The following is a 22,408-nucleotide window of genomic DNA, read 5'->3' on the forward strand; positions in this document are numbered from 1 at the left end:
GAGGAGCGGCAGACGCCGGACATTCCTGCAGCTGTCATGATTCATCTGCACTCTGGGAAAACCAGGCCATGGCACCCAGGTCCACCACCCACCTCCACCCCTCACACAGGCAGCCCACGCTGCCAGCACCAATCAAACACACTGATCTACTCAGACATTCCCTCATAATATGCTGACTCATAGACACACACGTTACTGCAGGCTCCCTCACGATGCAACTTATACATGCATACCCACCCAGACAACACATAAATCAACACACATGGTCTACAAACGCATCCATGGACCTGCTCTGTTTTCCAGGGTCTCTGCAGTATGTCACGTCTGCTTCAAACCTAAATAGAGGGACGTTGTCATGGAAGACATCATGCCAACAGACTTCCAGTCCAGTCAGAGTAGATCAACGTCCAGATCAATCCAGATTCCCTGCTGTCAGATAGGAGAGAGACCTCTCTGCAGCCCAGGAGTATTTCCATAGGGTTACAGTGCCTTTCGAAAGTATTCAGCCCCCTTGAACTTTGCGACCTTTTGCCACATTTCAGGCTTCAAACATAAAGATATAAAACTGTATTTTTTTGTGAAGAATCAACAACAAGTGGGACACAATCATGAAGTGGAACAACATTTATTGGATATTTCAAACTTTTTTAACAAATCAAAAACTGAAAAATTGGGCGTGCAAAATTATTCAGCCCCCTTAAGTTAATACTTTGTAGTGCCACCTTTTGCTGCGATTACAGCTGTAAGTCGCTTGGGGTATGTCTCTATCAGTTTTGCACATCGAGAGACTGAAATTTTTTCCCATTCCTCCTTGCAAAACAGCTCGAGCTCAGTGAGGTTGGATGGAGAGCATTTGTGAACAGCAGTTTTCAGTTCTTTCCTCAGATTCTCGATTGGATTCAGGTCTGGACTTTGACTTGGCCATTCTAACACCTGGATATGTTTATTTTTGAACCATTCCATTGTAGATTTTGCTTTATGTTTTGGATCATTGTCTTGTTGGAAGACAAATCTCCGTCCCAGTCTCAGGTCTTTTGCAGACTCCATCAGGTTTTCTTCCAGAATGGTCCTGTATTTGGCTCCATCCATCTTCCCATCAATTTTAACCATCTTCCCTGTCCCTGCTGAAGAAAAGCAGGCCCAAACCATGATGCTGCCACCACCATGTTTGACAGTGGAGATGGTGTGTTCAGCTGTGTTGCTTTTACGCCAAACATAACGTTTTGCATTGTTGCCAAAAAGTTCAATTTTGGTTTCATCTGACCAGAGCACCTTCTTCCACATGTTTGGTGTGTCTCCCAGGTGGCTTGTGGCAAACTTTAAACGACACTTTTTATGGATATCTTTAAGAAATGGCTTTCTTCTTGCCACTCTTCCATAAAGGCCAGATTTGTGCAATATACGACTGATTGTTGTCCTATGGACAGAGTCTCCCACCTCAGCTGTAGATCTCTGCAGTTCATCCAGAGTGATCATGGGCCTCTTGGCTCATCTCTGATCAGTCTTCTCCTTGTATGAGCTGAAAGTTTAGAGGGACGGCCAGGTCTTGGTAGATTTGCAGTGGTCTGATACTCCTTCCATTTCAGTATTATCGCTTGCACAGTGCTCCTTGGGATGTTTAAAGCTTGGGAAATCTTTTTGTATCCAAATCCGGCTTTAAACTTCTTCACAACAGTATCTCGGACCTGCCTGGTGTGTTCCTTGTTCTTCATGATGCTCTCTGCGCTTTTAACGGACCTCTGAGACTATCGCAGTGCAGGTGCATTTATACGGAGACTTGATTACACACAGGTGGATTGTATTTATCATCATTAGTCATTTAGGTCAACATTGGATCATTCAGAGATCCTCACTGAACTTCTGGAGAGAGTTTGCTGCACTGAAAGTAAAGGGGCTGAATAATTTTGCACGCCCAATTTTTCAGTTTTTGATTTGTTAAAAAAGTTTGAAATATCCAATAAATGTCGTTCCACTTCATGATTGTGTCCCACTTGTTGATTCTTCACAAAAAAATACAGTTTTATATCTTTATGTTTGAAGCCTGAAATGTGGCAAAAGGTCGCAAAGTTCAAGGGGGGCGAATACTTTCGCAAGGCACTGTATATTCTCTGGGTTTGTTGAAGTTTGAGAATTCTTGTGTAAAGTGGCGGCACAGAAGGTTGGTGGCACCTTAATTGGGGAGGGCGGGCTCGTGATAATGGCTGGAGCAGAATAAGTGGAATCGTATCAAATACATCAAACCCAGCCATTATTATGAGCCGTCCTTGTCACGCTCGTTTGAATGATTGGACCAAGGTGCAGCGTGCGTAGAATTCCACATGCTTAATAAATATGAAACTCACCAAACAAAACAGATTGGGAACCATACTAGGCCAACAAAGAAATAGAAACATAGATTTGCCCACCCAAGTCACACCCTGACCTAACCAAATAGAGAATAAAAAAAGTCTCTCTAGGGTCAGGACTGGGGACCCTCGCTGGAGGCTCCTGACTGGGAGCCCTCGCTGGAGGCCTGATGCGTGGGGCAGGCACAGGGCGTACCGGGCTCTGAAGGCGCACTGAAGGCCTGGTGCGTGAGGCAGGCACAGGACGTACCGGGCTCTGGAGGCACACTGGAGGCCTGAAGTGTAGAGCTGGCACAACCCGTCCTGGCTCGATACCCACTTTAGCCCGGCAAGTGCGGGGCACTGACACAGGACGCACTGGGCTGTGCAGGCACACTGGAGATACCCTGCGTAGAGCTGGCACAGGATATCCTAGACCGTGGAGGCGCACTGGAGGTCTGGAGCGTAGAGCTGGCACAACGCGTCCTGGCTTAATACCCCCCCTGTAGCGCGGCAAGTGCGGGGAGCTGGCACAGGCCGCACTGGGTTGTGCTGACGAACTGGGGATACCGTGCGTAGATCTGGCGAAGGATATCCTGGGCCGAGGAGACGCACTGGAGGCCAGGACCGCTGAGCTGGCACAACCCGTCCTGGACAGATGCTCACCTTAGCACGGCAAGTACGGAAAGCAGGCACAGAACGCAATGGGCTAAGGGTGCGCACTGGAGGCACGGTGCGCAGAACCGGAAAACATGGTATCTGAACCGTGACCAACTCCTCATTGTAATTACGGGGAGTTGGGTCTTGTTCCCACCTTTGCTCCGCTCGCCACCACGTGTGCCACCCCCAAAAATTTGGAGGCTGCCTCTCGGGCTTCCGTCGTTTCCTTGAATCCTGGTCTTGTCGCCGTTCCTCTCTCTCTTGTCGCCTCCGCCTGCTTCCATGGTAGGGTCTTGTCCCCTGCCATTACCTCCTCCCAGGTCCAGGATGTCCTCCACTCCTGGGCACGCTGCTTGGTCACTTGGTGGTGGGATCTTCTGTCATGCTCGTTTGAATGATTGGACCAAGGCTCCACGTTTAATAAATATGAAACTCATCAAACAAAACAGAAGAAAACATAACGTGACGTTATGGGCTGCTCACAGGCAGCTACACAATAACAAGATCCCACAATCTAAGGTGGGAAAAAGGGCTGCCTAAGTATGATCCCCAATCAGAGACAACGATACACAGCTGCCTCTGATTGGGAACCATACTAGACCAACAAAGAAATAGAAACATAGATTTGCCCACCCAAGTCACACCCTGACCTAACCAAATAGAGAATAAAAAAATCTCTCTAAGGTCAGGGTGTGACAGTCCTCACCTCATCAGCCTCCACTGGTGTCAGGGTGAGTCAGAGAGAGAGGGCCGGTATCGTCGGCCCTGTGCCCATCCGCGCCGCAATGCGTCGCCCTCAGTGGTGCTACAGACAGTCACCTCACAGACCCATTCCCCTCTCCATATGACACTACTAGCTCACTGGAATCATACGCAGAGATCTTAATATACAGTCGTGGCCAATGACACAAATATTAATTTTCAAAAAGTCTGCTGCCTCCGTTTGTATGATGGCAATTTGCATATACTCCAGAATGTTATGAAGAGTGATCAGATGAATTGCAATTAATTGCAAAGTCCCTCTTTTCCATGCAAATGAACTGAATACCCAAAAAACATTTCCACTGCATTTCAGCCCTGCCACAAAAGGACCAGCTGACATCATGTCAGTAATTCTCTCTTTAACACAGGTGTGAGTGTTGACAAGGACAAGGCTGGAGATCACTCTGTCATGCTGATTGAGTTCAAATAACAGACTGGATGCTTCAAAAGGAGGGTGGTTCTTGGAATCATTGATCTTGGAGGATGGCCTGGTGTCAAGAAGGGCAGCAAAGAAGCCACTTCTCTCCAGGAAAAACATCAGGGACAGACTGATATTCTGCAAAAGGTACAGGGATTGGACTGCTGAGGACTGGGGTAAAGTGATTTTCTCTGATGAATCTCCTTTCCGATTGTTTGGGGCATCCGGAAAAAAGCTTGTTGACAAGGTCAGTCCTGTCAGTCCAGTCCTGTTGGCATGACACATCAGTCCTGTGTCATGCCAACAGTAAAGCATCCTGAGACCATTCATGTGTGGGGTTGCTTCTCAGCCAAGGGAGTGGGCTCACTCACAATTTTGCCTAAGATCACAGCCATCAATAAAGAATGGCACCAACACATCCTCTGAGAGCAACTTCTCTCAACCATCCAGGAATAGTTTGGTGACGAACAATGCCTTTTCCAGCATGATGGAGCACCTTGCCATAAGGCAAAAGTGATAACTAAGTGGCTCGGGGAACAAAACATCGATATTTTGGGTCCATGGCCAGGAAGCTCCCCAGACCTTAATCCCATTGAGAACTTGTGGTCAATCCTCAAGAGGCGGGTGGACAAACTAAAACCCACAAATTCTGACAAACTCCAAGCATTGATTATGCAAGAATGGGCTGCCATCAGTCAGGATGTGGCCCAGAAGTTAATTGGCAGCATGCCAGGGTGGATTGCAGAGGTCTTGAAAAAGAAGGGTCAACACTGCAAATATTGACTCTTTGCATCAACTTCATGTAATTGTCAATTAAAGCCTTTGACACTTGTGAAATGCTTGTAATTATACTTCAGTATTCCATAGTAATATCTGACAAAAATATCTAAAGACACTGAGGCAGCAGACTTTGTGAAAATGTACATTTGTGTCATTCTCAAAACTTTTGGCCATGACTGTATCACTTTGGTTTCTGTAGGCAAGGGCTCTCCAACCCTGTTCCTGGAGAGCTACCCTCCTGTAGATTTTCACTACAACCCCAGTAGTAACTAACCTGATTCAGTCTGCCAAAAAGCTAATTATTAGAATCAGGTGTGCTAGATTAGGGTTGGAGTGAAAACCTACAGGACGGTAGCGCTCCAGGAACAGGGTTGGAGCCCTGCTATAGGCTATGTGAGCTTTATTAATCCAGGTGAATTAATCCTCGTTGAGATACAATATATTTTTTACATGAGACCTCGTGAACAGCTCGTGTGTGTTTGTCTCAGCTGACCAATACTGCCACCTGAACTGTGTAACTGGGCACTATCAGAATGCTATGGGCCAGGACTGTTTTCCCAGAGACTAGCTACTGTAAACACAACAGGAATCCACAGAGCCTGCAGCAGGTGAGCTAATCAGTGACTTGACATTGTTCTTCACTTGGGATTCTGATCAACCTTTGACCCGATAAGCTTTTAGAGAGGATCACAAGGATTTATACACATTAGCAGCAGGGTCTTCAATGGCCACTGGAAACCATTCATAGCACAGATAAGAGTGAGTCTGGACAGAGACAGCTGGAAGGTTAGAAAAAAGTCATCATTGTTCCTTGTAAATAAAAAAATTAAAATTGTTCAGTTGTACTCCAGAGTGAGTCTAAACTGTTAATCATTCATTGCGTCTGGTTTATTCTTAGCTGCTCTGAGAGGCTTGAAATATATTTAACCGTCTGTTGCCTAAGCAGTGAGGACGTTCTTTTCCATGTCAAATTAGAACAGTGGTATTCAAATTCAGGGACGCGGCCCCACTACTGCAGTGGGGTTGCCAAAATGTTTTTATTTATTTATTTGGGAACAAAAAATTAAGAGTACAGATTATTGTATAGGACAATATAAAAGTTTTTGAGAAAGATAATTTGAAAGATACAACGATATTGAGTAAATATATTTATTGTTTGTTTTTTCATTTTGATAAGAGATGAAAATGCTATTAATTGAGATGTATTTGTTGTCGTTAACAATCTAAGTGTACAGATTTAAACTTGTGTCATTAGATTTGGGGTGGGGTCGCAAGAAATTCCTTGGGGAAAAATGGGGTACCCAGAAATTCTGGCGGAAAAAAGGGGGTCCCCGCTGAAGAAATTTGAACACCTCTGAATTCGAATGAAATAGAAAGAGAGAGTGGGAGGAAGTAGAGGTACAATTCACTGGAGAATGTGAAGGGGAGAACTAAAAGAGGGACGAGAGAGCAGTCTTTCTTACATCTGTACACGCCAGCCCTGCACGCAACAGGCTTGTGATCCTGCCAGAGAGAAAGAGAGGGAGCTAATGTTTTCCACTGAGACTTGGTCTCTCTGTGTTCATGGAAAATGGCGGTCCACAGTGTCCACTATTAATCAGCCAAACAGAGCCAATTACTGGGCTGAGGAGAGGGAGACTGCCAGAGCAGAGCAGCAGAGCAGCACAGCACTGGGGAGGCACGACCTGCTGAACCCCACATCTCCATTCAGAGCATTAGGACTGAGCTGCCTCAGCCTCACAGCCTCAGCCAAAACAGTGAGGGGAAGAGGATGGCTGGGGCAGTGATATATATATAGAGAGTGAGTGAGGCAAAGAGAGAGAGACAATGAAAGAGAAGGAGAGAAAGACAGGGTGAACAGGAGAGAGAGGCCCATAGACAGGCATAGAGAGTAAAGGTTTTACAGCACCATAACTGTTTACATTCCTGCCGTGGATGACAAGACGAGGGGGGAGGAGGTCATATGATAGGGAGGGAGTGCTTGATCCCTGTGTTCATAACCTTTGGAATTCACTGCCTAAGCCTTTTTTTCTGTTATCAGGATTCCATACACACGTGTGCTGGCACACAAAACAAACTCACACCTTTACTTAGAGATCACCAACACTCAAATAACTTTAGCAAAGCTCCTTGTCACTTTGGTTATTCACATTTTCTCCTGAGTTGTATCCTGCTGTTTTACTGAAAGACAACTTTGGGCCTCTATGTTATTTCCGGGTCCTGACTGTCATCAGTTCTTTGAGGATGTGATGTCAGGAGTTTGTAAGTTAAGTTCACGACTTCCTCAGCTTGTTTATTCTATCACAAATTAGCAGGGAGCTGCTGGGAGACTGTCTGCCTAATCTCCAGAGCGCTGGGCTGATGGACAGGAATGCTGGTGTGCTGTTGCTGCGTCTGGGTGGGCTGGCCCAGGACACCACCGTCAGATAAGCGATGAGGGACAGCATGTAGTCTGGAGGTCCTCCCGACAACATCCCACTCCCGTCACCTTTTGCTGTGACACACAGCCCTCTGAGCCACTCAAGGGAAGCCTGGGCGATGTGAGGAGGAAGCTTGGCATGGGGGAACCTACCCTGGATGTTTCCTGTAGGATGTGGTTCTGTTCTTTAGAGATGTCTCTGGTCTGCTCTGTGTGGGCGGGTGAGGGTTAAGTCTTGTCCTGTTGCTGATGATGAGATGTAGATTTTGACAGGCCAAAGTGGAGCTGTTTCCCATCACACAACAGCCTGCGATTCCGTCGGTACACAGCGAGACTCAACCAGAGCTCCTCTCACCAGCAAGGGAGAGATAGAGAGCGGTGTTAGAGGGATAGCTAACTTCTCCCTGGAGTTAATGTAATAATGCCTGGGGTTTGAGTAATAATGTGCCACAGTCAGTAGCCACCATGTTCACGGTGAACATCTCCTCCTCCATGTCGTTTGTGAGAGCTCACCCCGAGCGGCTGAGGAAGCGACTGTCAATCAGGAGCAAACATAGGAACCTCAGGTAACCATGGTGATGCGGGTGTCTGAGTTGGAATGGGAGGGTCTTTTCAGAATTAGCACATAGAGCTCCTCTGGATGATCAAATACTTACTTGTCCGCTTTTTTTTGGGGGGGGGGGGGGGGGGGGGTAACAACGGTCCACTTGTTTTGCTGCTTGATGCTATTTTATGAAGTATTTTAAAGATAATTTCTCATGTGCTATACTCATGTCTGTTACTCAATTGTGTATGTAAGTGTTATGTCGTTTTTCAAAAAGGTATTCATCCTTTAGAAAGATATATAGAAAAGAGCCACTGCTAAGCAGAATTGTGGATGGATGACCGAGAGAGGAGTGTGTGTATGTGGTCAGTATGGGTTTAATGAATCTCTGACTCACCCTCCCATGTGGGAACAAACCTAATGCAGTCATTTGAAAAAGACTGCCTTATTCAGACCCAGACCTACTGCACTGCCACTATTGTTTATCAGGCTTTCACTGCCAAATAGGCTTTAGTCATACAGTATGTTCTAGGTTGAGGCCATGGGCATGAACTTAAATTAAGGGACTCTCAATAGAGGAAATGCATTATATTTGGAGGGTATTGTAACCAGGGGTAGTAACCGGTTCAGGGAACAGAACTAAAAACCGAAAAATAACAGCATTTTTGGGGGAGGAACAGAAACGGAACCGGAAACTAAAGTGATCTCTAGTGTTCTGGAACAGAACTGGTTAATAATGTTATTTTTTGTTCCCTGAAATATTCCTAATGTCTAGTATATAATTCTGTAATTTGGTGAAGTTACAATACTAGTAATAGCCTAAACGCATTTCAAATCATGTCATTATGTTCAGCGCTTCAAGCCAAGCCCCCTGCATGTCTACCCCTCTCTCTCGCTTCCTCCCCATCAGTGAAATTTCAGTCACATCTCGCACCTTTACTTATCTGACCAATCAAACATGCAAACAACTACTGTAGCTTACACGTTCCATAGCAAGCTTCTCTATCTGTACTAATGGGTCAAGTAAATTAATGAGCTATTTTGTAAAGATGTAGATTTCACAGGTTAAAAAATAATGCAAAGGAACCATTACTTTTTTTGGGGTTCGAACTAGTTCAGAACTTTATTTTCTGGTTGGAACACTGGAATGGAACATAAAAAATAAGGGTTTCTGTTCGAAACAAACAATTAGAAAATAATTTTGGTTCCAACCCTCTTGTAACAATCCAGAATGTGCTGATATGGGTTTTAGATCAATGTGAGGTATTTATGTAAGTACCATTCAATCATTGCTCTTCAGTCTAAGTACCTTTTATTAATGTTAATCAACATTTGTGAAACCATTTAAAACTTACCATGCCTCTTCACATGTTTTACTGGAACAATCAGGATTGTTTTCAGGCCCTAAGACTAATGCTAGGAAAGTATATACTGTATGCAGTCTTGGCCCCCATTGATGTAAAAAGAGTCTCTTCAGCAACTTAGAGCAAAGCCATTAGGGATTGAGTAGGAATTGTTCTTGTGGACCGCAGGCTGAGTACTGGGAGTGAAGACCACTAATGGGAACCATGGGGAGGGCTCTGCTGAGAGGGGCGACTGTGTGTGTGTGTGTCTGTGTAAGCTTCCAGAGCCTCTGCAAAGTGTGTCTTTGCCTTATGTCCGAGGCATGTTCTCAAGAAGGTTTTTGATGGTCCCTAGCAGTGGTTTAGCCTCTTCAAGATCCTCAGTCCGACACTGTCTGGAATTCAGCCTGCCTGATGATGACTCACAGCGGCTAAAGCTAAAACAGAGCTGCAGCAGGAGCAGTCAAGCGTGGGGCTGCTCATTGTGTGTGTGTGAGCACATGAGCGTGAGACGGAACAGTGCCCGAGGGGGCAAATTGTTCATGCAAAGACAGCCTGTCTTGGTGGGCCCAGTTGTCCCTTGAAACTCAAAGCATTGTTCGAGGTGAAGTCTGATCATAATCACCACATGTTTTTCTTACATGCCTATTGCCAGTGTAGGTCAACCCGTGAGAGTGCAGTCTAAGTATTTCATTTCCTTTTTCACATTTTTTGGTTCCGTTTGTGGAATGATGTTTATTACTCATTTATATGCTAGGATTTTCTTTCCTGCAAAGGTTTATGAAATGATTTACTTTGAAACATTTACTTCAAAATGAGAGACGTCACCTTTTCCAGAATACAAGTTGGCGCCATGTATAAACAGATGTTGGTGTGGGCTGTTCCTAAACTACCTCTGTCTCCCCTTCTATCTTTCTCTCTTCCTTCCCTCTTTCCCACTCTCTCCCCCTCTTTCTCTCTTCTCATTCTCTCCCTCACTTTCCACTACTAAAACCTACTACCACTAAAACCTCTGTTAGCTACCTGGGGTGCATCCTTAATGGAGACTTGGGGGTTGTGACCATAGCCACTAAAGTGCTAGGGAAGGTTAATGCCAGGACCAAGTTTCTGGCTAAAATGTCCAAGCTTCTTGATAAGGACTCCATGAGAGTGCTAGACACTGTCCTTATTCCATACCATTTAGACATTGCTAGCACTTCCTGGTTTGGAGGCTTATCTAAGCTTCTGAAGGGGAAGTTCCAGATAGCCCAGGATAAACTGATCAGGGTAGTATTTAAGGTGAGTCCATGTACTCACATAGGCAGAGGCTGCTTTCAGGAATCAACTGGCTGCCTGTTCAGGCTAGGGTGTCCCATATTAGACTGGGTCTGGTTTAATCACGGCGTCCCAGATTAGATTGGATCTGGTTTAATGAGGGTGTTCCCGATTAGACTGGGTCTGGTTTAATGAGGGTCCCAGATTAGACTGGGTCTGGTTTAATGAAGGTGTTCCAGATTAGACTGGGTCTGGTTTAATGAGGGTGTCCAATATTAGACTGGGTCTGGTTTAATCAGGGTGTCCCAGATTAGATTGGGTCTGGTTTAATAAGGGTGTCCCAGATTAGACTGGGTCTGGTTTAATTAGGGTGTCCCAGATTAGACTGGGTCTGGTTTAATCAGGGTGTCCCAGATGAGACTGGGTCTGATTTAATGAAGGTGTCTCAGATTAGACTGGGTCTGGTTTAATGAGGGTGTCCCAGATGAGATTGGGTCTGGTTTAATCAGGGTGTCACAGATTAGATTGGGTCTGGTTTAATAAGGGTGTCCCAGATTAGACTGGGTCTGGTTTAATGAGGGTGTCCCAGATTAGACTGGGTCTGTTTTAATGAGGGTGTCCCAGATGAGATTGGGTCTGGTTTAATCATGGTGTCCTAGATTAGATTGGGTCTGGTTTAATGAGGGTGTCCCAGATTAGACTGGGTCTGATTTAATGAGGGTGTCCCAGATTAGACTGGGTCTGTTTTAATGAGGGTGTCCCAGATTAGACTGGGTCTGGTTTAATGAGGTTGTCCCAGATTAGACATAGGTCTGGTTTACAGGAGGATTTATGGTTCTGTTCCCAGATATCTGAATGACTACTTTCCCCATGTTAGGGATGCACACAATCACAGCACCAGATCAGGTGTTGCTTATGTGTGCTTCTACAGGTTCAGGAGTAATGCTGGGAAAGGTACTTTCTTGTATATTGGGGCCTCCGAGTGAAATGAGTTGCCGCTGCCCATAAAAATAACATCCTCTCTGGGCAGCATTAAAAATAAAGTAAAAAATAGTTTTGTCTTCTGTGCCCATATGAATGTACCCTACGATGTAACTGCAATGATGAGATAGATGCTCTTCTTTGTTTGTATGTTTTATTATCTCGCTGTCATATTGTGTTCATCCGTGTCCGATCTTGCCTAGCCATCTTGTCTCAAGAGGACCACATTGTAAATAAGTCCCAGACTGTGTGTTATCCTCCATGATGTGCATCAAGTTTTGTGTTCTTTTTTTCTTATTTTTACGGTCGAATTAATAAACTAAACACTTCTCTCCCTCTTTCTGTCTGTCTCTGCCTCTCTCCTGTTCTCCCAGTCCCGGCCCGCGCCCTGACGCTGTTGCTCTGTTTGGCAGGGAGCCGCGGAAAGTGCTGCTGCACAAGGGCTCCACGGGGCTGGGCTTCAACATCGTGGGCGGCGAGGATGGAGAGGGCATTTTTGTCTCCTTCATCCTGGCCGGAGGACCAGCAGACCTGAGCGGAGAGCTCAGAAGGGGAGACCGCATCCTCTCGGTCAGTGGCTTACCGGTCCTGGCAACTAACTAACCAGCCAGCCAACCTGTGGCAGGGTTTACACATTGCTTTAAAATGTATAGCAAGTTGCATACCGTATACAGCATTAGTGCATTTAAGGTGTTTTAGCACTAAAGATTTACCATCGAAGACTTGCCTTACCAATAGACAATAACAATGGAGAGAGGAGTAGACCCAAAGTGGTAACAGGATAAACATGATAAGTTGGGCAGCATGGAATCAAAGTAAACCAAAGAGACCATTGGACCATCTTCCAGTCAAGGTCACAGCTCTCATTTAAACCAAAAATATATTATAGCTAATGCAAGGCCCCCCATGATGACAAATAAGTACCTTTCTGGAGGGCACATCTGCTCAATGGTCCTCATGGGATTGTGAATCAGCCATTTTCTCTAGTCACAAAACTGTTCATCATGCCACGGTCATACCTCCACTGATTGAAAACTAATCATCCAGCTGGTGATCCAGGAGAGGATAAACAGGATGAGGCTCTCCTCCACATCCTTATGTCAGTGCCAGGTAGTCTTATTCCTTTGTTGGCTCAATAGCTCTGTGAGGAACAGTGCTGGTTGGTCCATTGACTTGTCAATCAAGGCTCCATGGTTGAGGTTCTGCCCTCTGCTGTGTATCTCAGGTGAATGGGGTGAACCTGCGGAATGCCACCCACGAGCAGGCAGCTGCAGCGCTGAAGAGGGCCGGCCAGACGGTCACCATCATTGCCCAGTACCGACCAGAAGGTAGGAGTTTCTCTGCTCTCTCTCAACCCAAACCTACCTACCCCACACACTTTACATTTTAGTTGCTGTCATCCAAAGCAACTAAATGTCTGTTTGTGTGTAGTAAGGGGGCTGCTGAGCAACTGCACAAACCGCTCATTCTTTATCTTGATCTTTATGTTGTGTAACAGATGTGCTGAATAATCATCTCAGTCTTACAGGGGACTGCACTAGATGAGGGGTACACAGGTGATCTAGTTAAGCGAACCAGCCTCTACAGTATTTGTATTTCTTACTTTGAAGTGTAGACCTACTAATGTAAATATTTACAATAAAGCAAAACCAATCTTTCAGAACCATGTGACATGTAAATATCCCAAATGTTTAAACTACTGCAGTGGTGTAGGCTAGGCTACATGCACACATTGAACAAGAAAAGGAGAGCCTCAGACTCTAGGAGCTCAGATGAAATCATTTTAGAACCAACGTTTGGATAGCCAAGCTGTCTTCGTCTGGGTACATGCAAGCCCTTACCTGGTCTGTCTTAGTTATCTTGAAGATAGTCTGGTTCGCAAATGAGGACAGTAGGCTACAGAGCGTCTTGTGATTGGCTGATTGTGCCGGAATTCATGTTCAGGGGCTCCGCTTACATTGACACATTCGCTGTACAGCCAGGCTGAAGTGTAGAGCCAACTGCACGGCGGGCAACCGAAGGACTGGCTGGTGTCCTTCTTTCCACTGTTTCGAGTCCAATCCTCCGTGTACAGTGTATCCGTCTCGGCGGTCACTGTACTAGGGAAGGAAAACGGAAACAAAACAAACTGGAGTGAGGGCAGGCAGAGGGGCGCGAACATAGTTACAGAGCGTGCGCGAGGATATACTAGGGAGAAGCGAAGAAAGGAAAGGTGGAGGAACTGTTGAACTTCTTCAGCTACACACAAATGTGCATGGGGGATGGGCATGAATTCACAGTCGGCTGGATGTTAGGATCAGATACCACGGGCTGCGAAGTAACACAGCATTGCACTGAACAGAGGTGAGGAAATCAACTGGAGCAATTGTTGTCCCGCGCGCTCCCATTTACAGGAAAGAGGGTGGAGAGAATACAGTGGAATCAGGAACATTTACTGTAACATTTGTGTCGGCACTCAAGCTTTTGGGGTCGGTTAACGACAGTAACTTGTCATTATAGGGGTTTCTGTTGTTGTACAACCCAGTTACGGGGCAAACACAACGTATTATCTTGCCTCCAAGCTAAACCTGCGCCGTGGATTAGCTCCTGTTTGCGCCGTTTGGTAAACTCTTCTTAGTTGAACCAAATGCTAAGATCCGTTTGGAATTATCTATAAACTAGATTGTATTTGTAGCTAACTAGCTATATTAGTTATGTGCCCATAGCTCGACAGTTTCCACCAAATGCAGTTAGGTAAATTAGCTAGCTACGGTAACGTTGGTCAAATTATTTGACGTTATCTAGCTAACTAGCGTGTTAACGTTAGTATTCAACCTTAATATAATGTCTCTAAAGGTTTATTAACTAGGTAACGTTAGTTATAAATGTTGCATTATAGTGAACGAGTTAGTAAATTACTGTCCAACGTAGATTGTTAGCAATCTAACGTTACTCTTGTCAGTGTTCTTATTGATTTAGCGATAAGAAATGCCTCATTAGATAACAAACAGGTGGACACAGAGGTGTGGTCAGAGTGGAGGGTTTTGAGTAGATGGGGTGCAGCTAATGTCAGAAGTGCTTCTCGTAGCACTTAGTTTAGCGTTAATTAAAACGCAAAAGTTCTCCGGAGGCGACTGTAACATGCGACTTTTGACCTCACTTTGACATTCGCTGCATCCTTATAGCCCTGACCAGAATGGAGCAGGTGCGTGGACATTTCCTGTCATTTCAGGAAGTGACCTCATCAGGAAACAAACATTTTCAACCACCTGATTGATATGTCAGGGTGAGGCTTGACCATTTACATGTCTCATCCGGTCACGTTGACATAATGTTTACACATTTTTCTGCCTAAAGCAATGAATGAGTCAGAAGGATTTGATATTGTCATTTTGGCAGTTCGGATGTATTTGTATTTATTATGGATCCTCATTAGCTGCTGCCAAAGCAGAAGCTACTCTGCCTGGGGTCCAGCAAAATGAAGGCAGTTTATACATTGTCATAGAACAATTCTCATATGCAGGTAACAAAGATGAACACAGCCTAAAAACAAAAGCATAAAGGGCAGATCATAGGTAAATATGACATTCTTTAGAAGTAGAATCTGGTATGCATGCACATGCTGTAACAACAATTGAAAGGATATGAGCTTTAGTCCAAGCTGAGAGGAGAGCTGAGACCTATGACAGAAATGTAGGAGTCTAAGTTGTAGCTTGTTCTCTCCCATATTCCGGATACCTCCAATAAAACACAAACATCAACCTGGATCAAGGATGGTTTAATTACTCTCCACGGGTCTGGCATTTCTGTGGGAAGGAAGGTCAGGTAATAGAGGCCAGGAAAGCTCATTGAATCCGAGTTGGATTCTGGCTCTAGAACCAGTTGGGCTAGTGGCCCAGGCCCGCTAGGCTGATGTGCCTCCAAGCACAGCATCATTCATTATCTACTGTAAAAAGACACCCATCTACAATAGTACATGTTGCCAGTCTGTTAAATGTTTGATCTACAGGGGTCAAACAATATCTTGAAATAATGTTGTATTTGCCAGAGTGAACTCTTGTTTTATAAAATGCCTCCAGTCAATACAACAGTGGCTTTTGTAGTATCGTGCCTGTCTACTGTTGTGTCCTTCAGGACAATCTGATCAGTGTCTGTTAAAGTCTAGCGCTGGCAATATTTAACCAGACCTAGACGGATGAGTCAAGAGTGCACTAAGATCTGTGGCCAATAACTCAGCTGGCGTCCTGAGCTCAGACATGACATGTCCTTAGCCTGGGTCTATTCAGAGGAGGGACCCGGCCTGTTGTAGAGGACAGTCAGTCAGGAGTAAGTGGAGTGTAAATGCTGCTTCATGCTGGGCTCACTGCCTGGACTCCTCTCTCTCTCAGGGGCAGGAGCCTGGCCGTCCACTCCACAGACCTCTGATGGAAGGCCAGCACTGAAGAATACATGAGCTGAACTCACAGCAGAGAGTAGAGACTGCACCCTTTCATACTTACTGGACTGCCACCAAATGTCACTCTAACTCTCAATCGTAACATTGAGTTCATTGAGCGGAATGGAGAGGTGCATAGTGTACTCTCATGCCCCCCCCCCACCCCCCTCTGTCACTGGGGGGGTAGAATTACAGTAGACCTTATCCCTGCCCCGGCGAGGGGTTTCACAGCAACAAGACAAGGCTAAATGTCAACCCCAGCAACTCATTACACAGATGAGGGTAGCCCAGGTTTACATGTTCATGTTATAGCACTGGGAAAAGTAGTCCCAACCTAGACTAACCCAGAGAACATAGAAACATAGCACTGTAAACTTATATTACAAACACATGCCCGGGCTGTTTCATAACAGGATCAAGAGTGGAGCAGGCAGCACCCCCCCCCCCCCCGACAAAAAAATAAAAGACAGTACAGCTAATAAGGACAAGCAGTAGGAGATGGCGAGATGCAGAAATGACCCAGTTTCTGTTCTTGTCTCCCTGTACTTCTTCCTTAGGGATCATTCCAAAATGTAGTCTCCTATCGTACTTATTCCGATAAGAGTTTGTGCTTTTTGGTAGTGTAGATTTGAAGATTGTCGTTGTTCTGTTTTGACTTGGTTATGGTGTTTGGGACATGGTTATGGACTCAGCTCCATATCAGGTTGCGGTGCTTCAATCCCCTATGAAAGCCAGGCTGACTGCAGACTACAGCTGTTTCCTCTGTTGTTACATGTGTTCCCTGTGGAGCCTGGCAGCTGGAGGGGGGCTGCAGGGTGGTCCTGCCCCTCAGTCTCTCTCTCTGGTGGTTAGGACTGAAGGGACGACTGACAATGGATATAGCGCTGCTTACAGACCTTTAGGAGTGAGGGCCCCACCACCCCCACCCACTACACTCTCTTCTCTATTGCTCTGGGGAGCGTTGACTAACGATGTGGTGTGTTGATATTCTTGGAAATAGGACACTAATGTCTGGGTCTCTTCTTCAGTCTTTTTTCTTGTCCCTCCTGTCCTCTTATATCCTTGCTTACGGCAGTGTTCCTTTTTCTCCCCTCCCTTGTCTGAGAGCCAAGTGGACTAGTCTGCCTGGCTGCTTCCGCATAGGCTGCTCTGTGGCTCCTGATAGTGCCCGGGCGTTGCCCCTAGTTACAGGCAGGCGGGCAGGTGGTGGTGTCGGGTTACCTCACCTTGCTGTGCCATCCTCCTGTATCGTTAAGCCGCAGCCAGAGAGAGGGAGCAGGGCGGAGACTACACATCATGCCTCGGGAGTGGTTTCTGTTTGCTTTGAATCCTCTCTACTTCGGGTTTCGGCTGGGGGGGTAGAGTTGAGGTTGGGGACCTACTGCCAGAGAGAATTACCTTTTTTTCACATCTGACAGGGTTTATTTATGGAGAAACTGGAGTAGCCTAAATCATCGTTAGAGGAAAGGTTGTTTCTGAGGTTAGGCTACCTTTAGAATATTGCAGTGCACGGTATCTGGACATTGATTTCTGATCATTCTCATATTGGAAAGTGTTTTCATCCAGCCGACTGATTTCTAAGGTGAGTGAAACCCTTACAGGGATGGGAGTCAGACTCATTGCACAACAAGCAACTCTGTTCTAAAAGTATAACCTATTTGAACTTGACACGTACTAAATGTCCCTTAGTTTGTCGATAGTGGTGACTTCAGAGGCAATGGTATGTGGTAGGTTATCACTCAATGGAATGAATGACAGTAACAAACTGGACAAGATGCCAATGTGGAACCTCTGACACAATACTGTTGGAATCAATGTTTTGCTTCCACGTGTATTTGCTTTATCGTGCCTTATCTCATGTGGTGAGGACTCCAGATACAAACGTTGGTTGCGGCACTCCACTAACACCATTGTGGTTCTGACGTTTACATGGTTCTCATCACGAGTACTTGTTTTTCGATCAGTGTCTGCTGGTTTTGATCTTGTTGAGTGCATGTTTAATGAGGAGGCTTAGGTGGATTCATGTATCAGGAAGCAGTGGATTTATACACCATGACAAATGGTCATCCATTCAAACGGGTTGGACTGGCTTTCAAATGTGTTGGAGTTGCTAGCTTCCTTTGGAAAAAATCTTGTTTGAGTTCCATGTTGAACCTACTTAATTAATCTGCATAATCAATGGCCTGACAGGAGATATTAGTGGATGTGTGAGGAAGAGACATGATGAAGCTCCATCTGGTCCTGAGGTAATTAATCAGGCTGAAAAGAGCCGCTACTGAACCACTACTCTCACCCGAGTGCTGAGCCACACATTCAATGGCCAGGAGACGCTAGTAGTCGACTGGGTTCACTTCACATCACTTCATAAAGCAAGATTGTCGCCTCGCTTCAAGTCCTTAGGAAACTATGCAGTAATTTGTTTTTTTTTATGTATTTCTTACATTGTTAGCCCAGAAAATCTTAAGTGTTATTACATAGATACAGCCAGGAAGAACTATTGGATATAAGAGCGACGTCAACTTACCAACATTACGACCAGGAATACGACTGTCCCGAAGCGGATATTTTGTTCAGACCTCCCCTGGACATTGGATCTAATCCCAGAGGCTGACTCAAAACAACGTTGTCGGCGCAGGAGAGGCAGACGGAGCGGCCTCCTGGTCAGACTTAGAAGGTGAGCATACCATCCACCGCTTCCCAGCATATTACTCGCCAATGTCCAGTCTCTAGACAACAAGGTGGACAAAATTTGTGCACAAGTTGCCCTCCAGAGAGACATCGGAGATTGTAACATTCTCCGGAAACATGGCTTACTTGGGATATGTTGTCAGAGTCGGTTCAGCCACCCGGTTTCTTCACGCATCGCACCAACAGAAACAAACATCTCTCTGGTAAGAAGGACAGGGGTGTATGCCTCATGATTAACAACTTGTGGTGGAATCAAAACTACATACAGGAACTCAAGTCCTTTTGTTCACCTGACCTAGAATTCCTTACAATCGAATGCTGACCGCATTATCTCCCACAATAATTATTTTTTATTATAGTCACAGCCGTATATACCCCCCCTCGACGGCCCTGAAATAACTTCACTGGACTCCATGTGAACTGGAAACCATATATGCTGAGGCTGCATTTATTGTAGCTGGGGATTTTAACAGCTGATTTGAGAACCATCCTACCTAAATTCTACCAGCACATTGCTTGTAGTACCCGCTCGAGCAAAACACTGGACCACTGCTACTCTAACTTGTGTGATGCCTACAAGGCCCTCCACCGCCCTCCATTTGGCAAATCTGACCATTACTCCATCTTGTTGCTCCCCTCCTGTAGCCAGAAACTAAAACAGGAAGTGCCCGTACTTAGGTCTATCCAACCCTGGTCTGACCAATCGGATTCCACGCTTCAAGATTAATTTGACCACATGGACTGGGATATGTTCCAGGTAGCCTCAGACAATAATATTGACATATACGCTGACTCGGTGAGTGAGTTTATTAGGAAGTGCATTGGAGATGTCGTACGCTCTGTGACAATTTAAACATAACAAAATACAGTGTAGTTATTCCCTCCAAGGCAATTAAACAAGCAAAGCGTCAGTATAGCGACAAAGTAGAGTCACAATTCACCGGCTCAACCATGAGACGTATGTGGCAGGGTCTACAGACAATCACGGATTGCAAAAAGAAAACCAGCCCTGTCGTGGACATAGACAGCTTGCTCCCAGACAAATTAAACAACTTCTTTGCGCACTTTGAGGCCATACAGTGCCACCGACACGGCCTGTTACCAAAGACTGTGTGCTCTCCTTCTCCGTGGCCGATGTGAGTAAAACATTTAAACGCGTTAACCCTCGCAAGGCTGCTAGCCCAGACGGCATCCCTAGCCGCGTCCTCAGAGCATGCGCAGACCAGTTGGCTGGTGTGTTTACGGATGTATTCAATCAATCCCTATCCCAGTCTACTGTCCCCACATGCTTCAAGATGGCCACCATTGTTCCTGTTCCCAATAAAGCGAAGGTAACTGAACTAGGTAACTGAACTAAATGACTATCGCCCCATAGCACTCACTTCTGTCATCATCATCAAGTGCTTTGAGAGGCAAGTCAAGAATCATATAACATCCACCCTACCTGATACCCTAGACCCACTCCAATTTGCTTACTGCCCCAATAGGTCCACACACAATGCAATTGCCATCACACTGCACACTGCCCTAAACCATCTGGACTAGAGGAATACCTATGTAAGAATGCTGTTCATTGACTACAGCTCAGCATTCAACACCATAGTACCCTGCAAACTCATCATTAAGCTTGAGAGTGTGGTGTCATGACAACTACCCCACTCAAAGTCAACAAAACAAAGGAGATGATTCCGGACTTCATGTAACAGCATACCGCCCCCCCATCCACAACTACAGGACACCAGTGGAGAAGGTGGAAAGGGATAAGTTCCTCGGTGTACACAAACTGAAATGGTCCACTCACACAGACAGCTTGGTGAAGATGGCGCAAGAGTGCCTCTTCAACCTCAGGAGGCTGAAGAAATTTGTCTTGTCACCTAAAACCCTCAAACTTTTACAGATGCACAATCGAGAGCATCCTGTAGGGCTTTATCACAGCCCGGTAAGGCAACTGCACTGCCCTCAACCGCAAGGCTCTCCAGGGGGTGGTGCGGTCTGCACAACGCATCACCAGGGGCAAACTACCTGCCCTCCATGACACCTACAGCACCCGATGTCACAGGAAGGCCAAAAAGATCATCAAGGACAACAACCACCCGAGCCACTGCCTGTTCACCCCGCTATCATCCAGAAGGCGAGGTCAGTACAGGTGCATCAAAGCTGGGATCGAGAGACAGAAGCTATTTTTCAATCTCAAGGCCATCAGACTGTTAAACAGCCATCACAAACATGGAGGGGCTGCTGCCAACATACTGACTCAAATCACTGGCCACGTTATTAAATGGATTTAATAAAGGTATCGCTAGTCACTTTAAATAAAGCCACTTTAATAATGTCTACATATTCTACATTACTCATCTCGTGTGTGTGTATATACTGTATTTTATACCATCTATTGTATCTTGCCTATGCCGCACGGCCATCACAAATCCATATATTCATATGTACATTTTCTTATTCCTTCCCCTTACAGTGTATATAAGGTAGTCGTTGTGAATTTGTTAGATTACTTGTTAGATATTACTGTCGGAACTAGAAGCACAAGCATTTAGGTACACTCGAATTAACATCTGCTTACCATGTGTATGTGACTAATAACATTTTATTTGACATTATCGCAGGCTATGAGTGTTGTCAACCTTCGAGCTGGAAAGTGGTGCAATTATATTTTTAGGCGCTGTATGTGAGAATGAAATGGGGAGAAACACGGAAGTGTTAGGGTGTTCGTTAATTTATATTTGAATAACTTATATTCATATGAAGTATTCACTTTTATATCTGTGTTCATGAGTTTCTAGTGGATAGACCACACGGTTCAAGAGAAAAATAGTTCAAACATTTCTGGAAGATTACTGGTAAACATTGAAAGTTACCACTATTTGACCCTACCTTTGCAAACCTAATGTGTGTCATTGCGGATATGGACACAGTTTTTCTGTCCCTGCAAGTGCATCAACCGTACATCCGATTGTGTGTGAGATTTAAATGGGGAGAAACTGTGTGTGACATTCTGACTTGACACCATTTGTGTGTCCCTGCAGAGTACAGCCGGTTTGAGTCCAAGATCCACGACCTGCGGGAACAGATGATGAACAGCAGCATGAGCTCTGGGTCGGGCTCCCTGCGCACCAGCGAGAAACGCTCCCTCTATGTCAGGTATCAGAACACACACACACACAAACCTCCCTGCGCACCAGCGAGAAACGCTCTGTCTACGTCAGGTATCAGAACACACACAAACAGTACACACAGCTCCCAAACTCCTCACATTTAGCTCATCATTCACAAATACTAAGATTTTTCATAATCACAAAGTAGGTCATCATTAGACCATCTGATGCCAAATATCTGCTCATCTGATTTAATTTGATGAGCAAGCTTTTCTGTTAGATGCCACACATGAACTATTTTACAAATAGCACATCCTATGACTGGCGAAGGTTCTGCTGGTATCATAATGTTATCACGCTGTGGGCATGAAGCCAAACTGTATGGAACCCCAGCCAGTAAGCCAACCAGCCAGTCAGGCCTCTCGCTCTCTCTGCTATAATGAGTGCAGCTGCCTGATTCAGGACAGGAAGGGCTCTGGGTGGGTCATGGTGAAAGGGATTCTTCTATGATGTAACACTCATGTCCTAAGTACTGGAACCATATTTCAACTTAAGTGCTGTGTAGCAGCTTCACGTGAGCCCAATATGTAGGCTACAACCCCTGCAATAATGAACACTTACAGATCCTATTTGATGGAGATTCTTGACAGAGAAAGAAGCATCTTACTATGAACACAAGCCAGATCAAAATACTTGAAGTGTAATCGGTTCAAT

The 22,408-nt window shown here is 45.4% G+C and overlaps 1 protein-coding gene across 5 annotated transcripts in view; it reads left to right on the plus strand.

Moving 5' to 3' along the window:
- LOC110504964 (disks large homolog 3) overlaps window positions 1–22,408 on the plus strand; it is a 113,158-nt gene that overhangs the window by 78,818 nt on the left and 11,932 nt on the right. For 2 of the 5 annotated variants that reach the window (XM_036969793.2, XM_036969789.2), the window contains exons 9-11: window positions 11,860–12,055; window positions 12,711–12,813; window positions 21,626–21,740. In XM_036969793.2, coding sequence (XP_036825688.2) covers window positions 11,860–12,055; window positions 12,711–12,813; window positions 21,626–21,740 — 414 coding nt within the window. Of the gene's footprint in view, window positions 1–4,683; window positions 7,930–11,859; window positions 12,056–12,710; window positions 12,814–21,625; window positions 21,741–22,408 lie in introns of those variants that run through there. The other 3 variants (XM_036969792.2, XM_036969794.2, XM_036969795.2) reach the window with 2 other exon arrangements.

Source organism: Oncorhynchus mykiss, chromosome 25 (genome assembly GCF_057628025.1).
Source record: "Oncorhynchus mykiss isolate SJ-2025 chromosome 25, ASM5762802v1, whole genome shotgun sequence".
Taxonomy (NCBI): domain Eukaryota; kingdom Metazoa; phylum Chordata; class Actinopteri; order Salmoniformes; family Salmonidae; genus Oncorhynchus; species Oncorhynchus mykiss.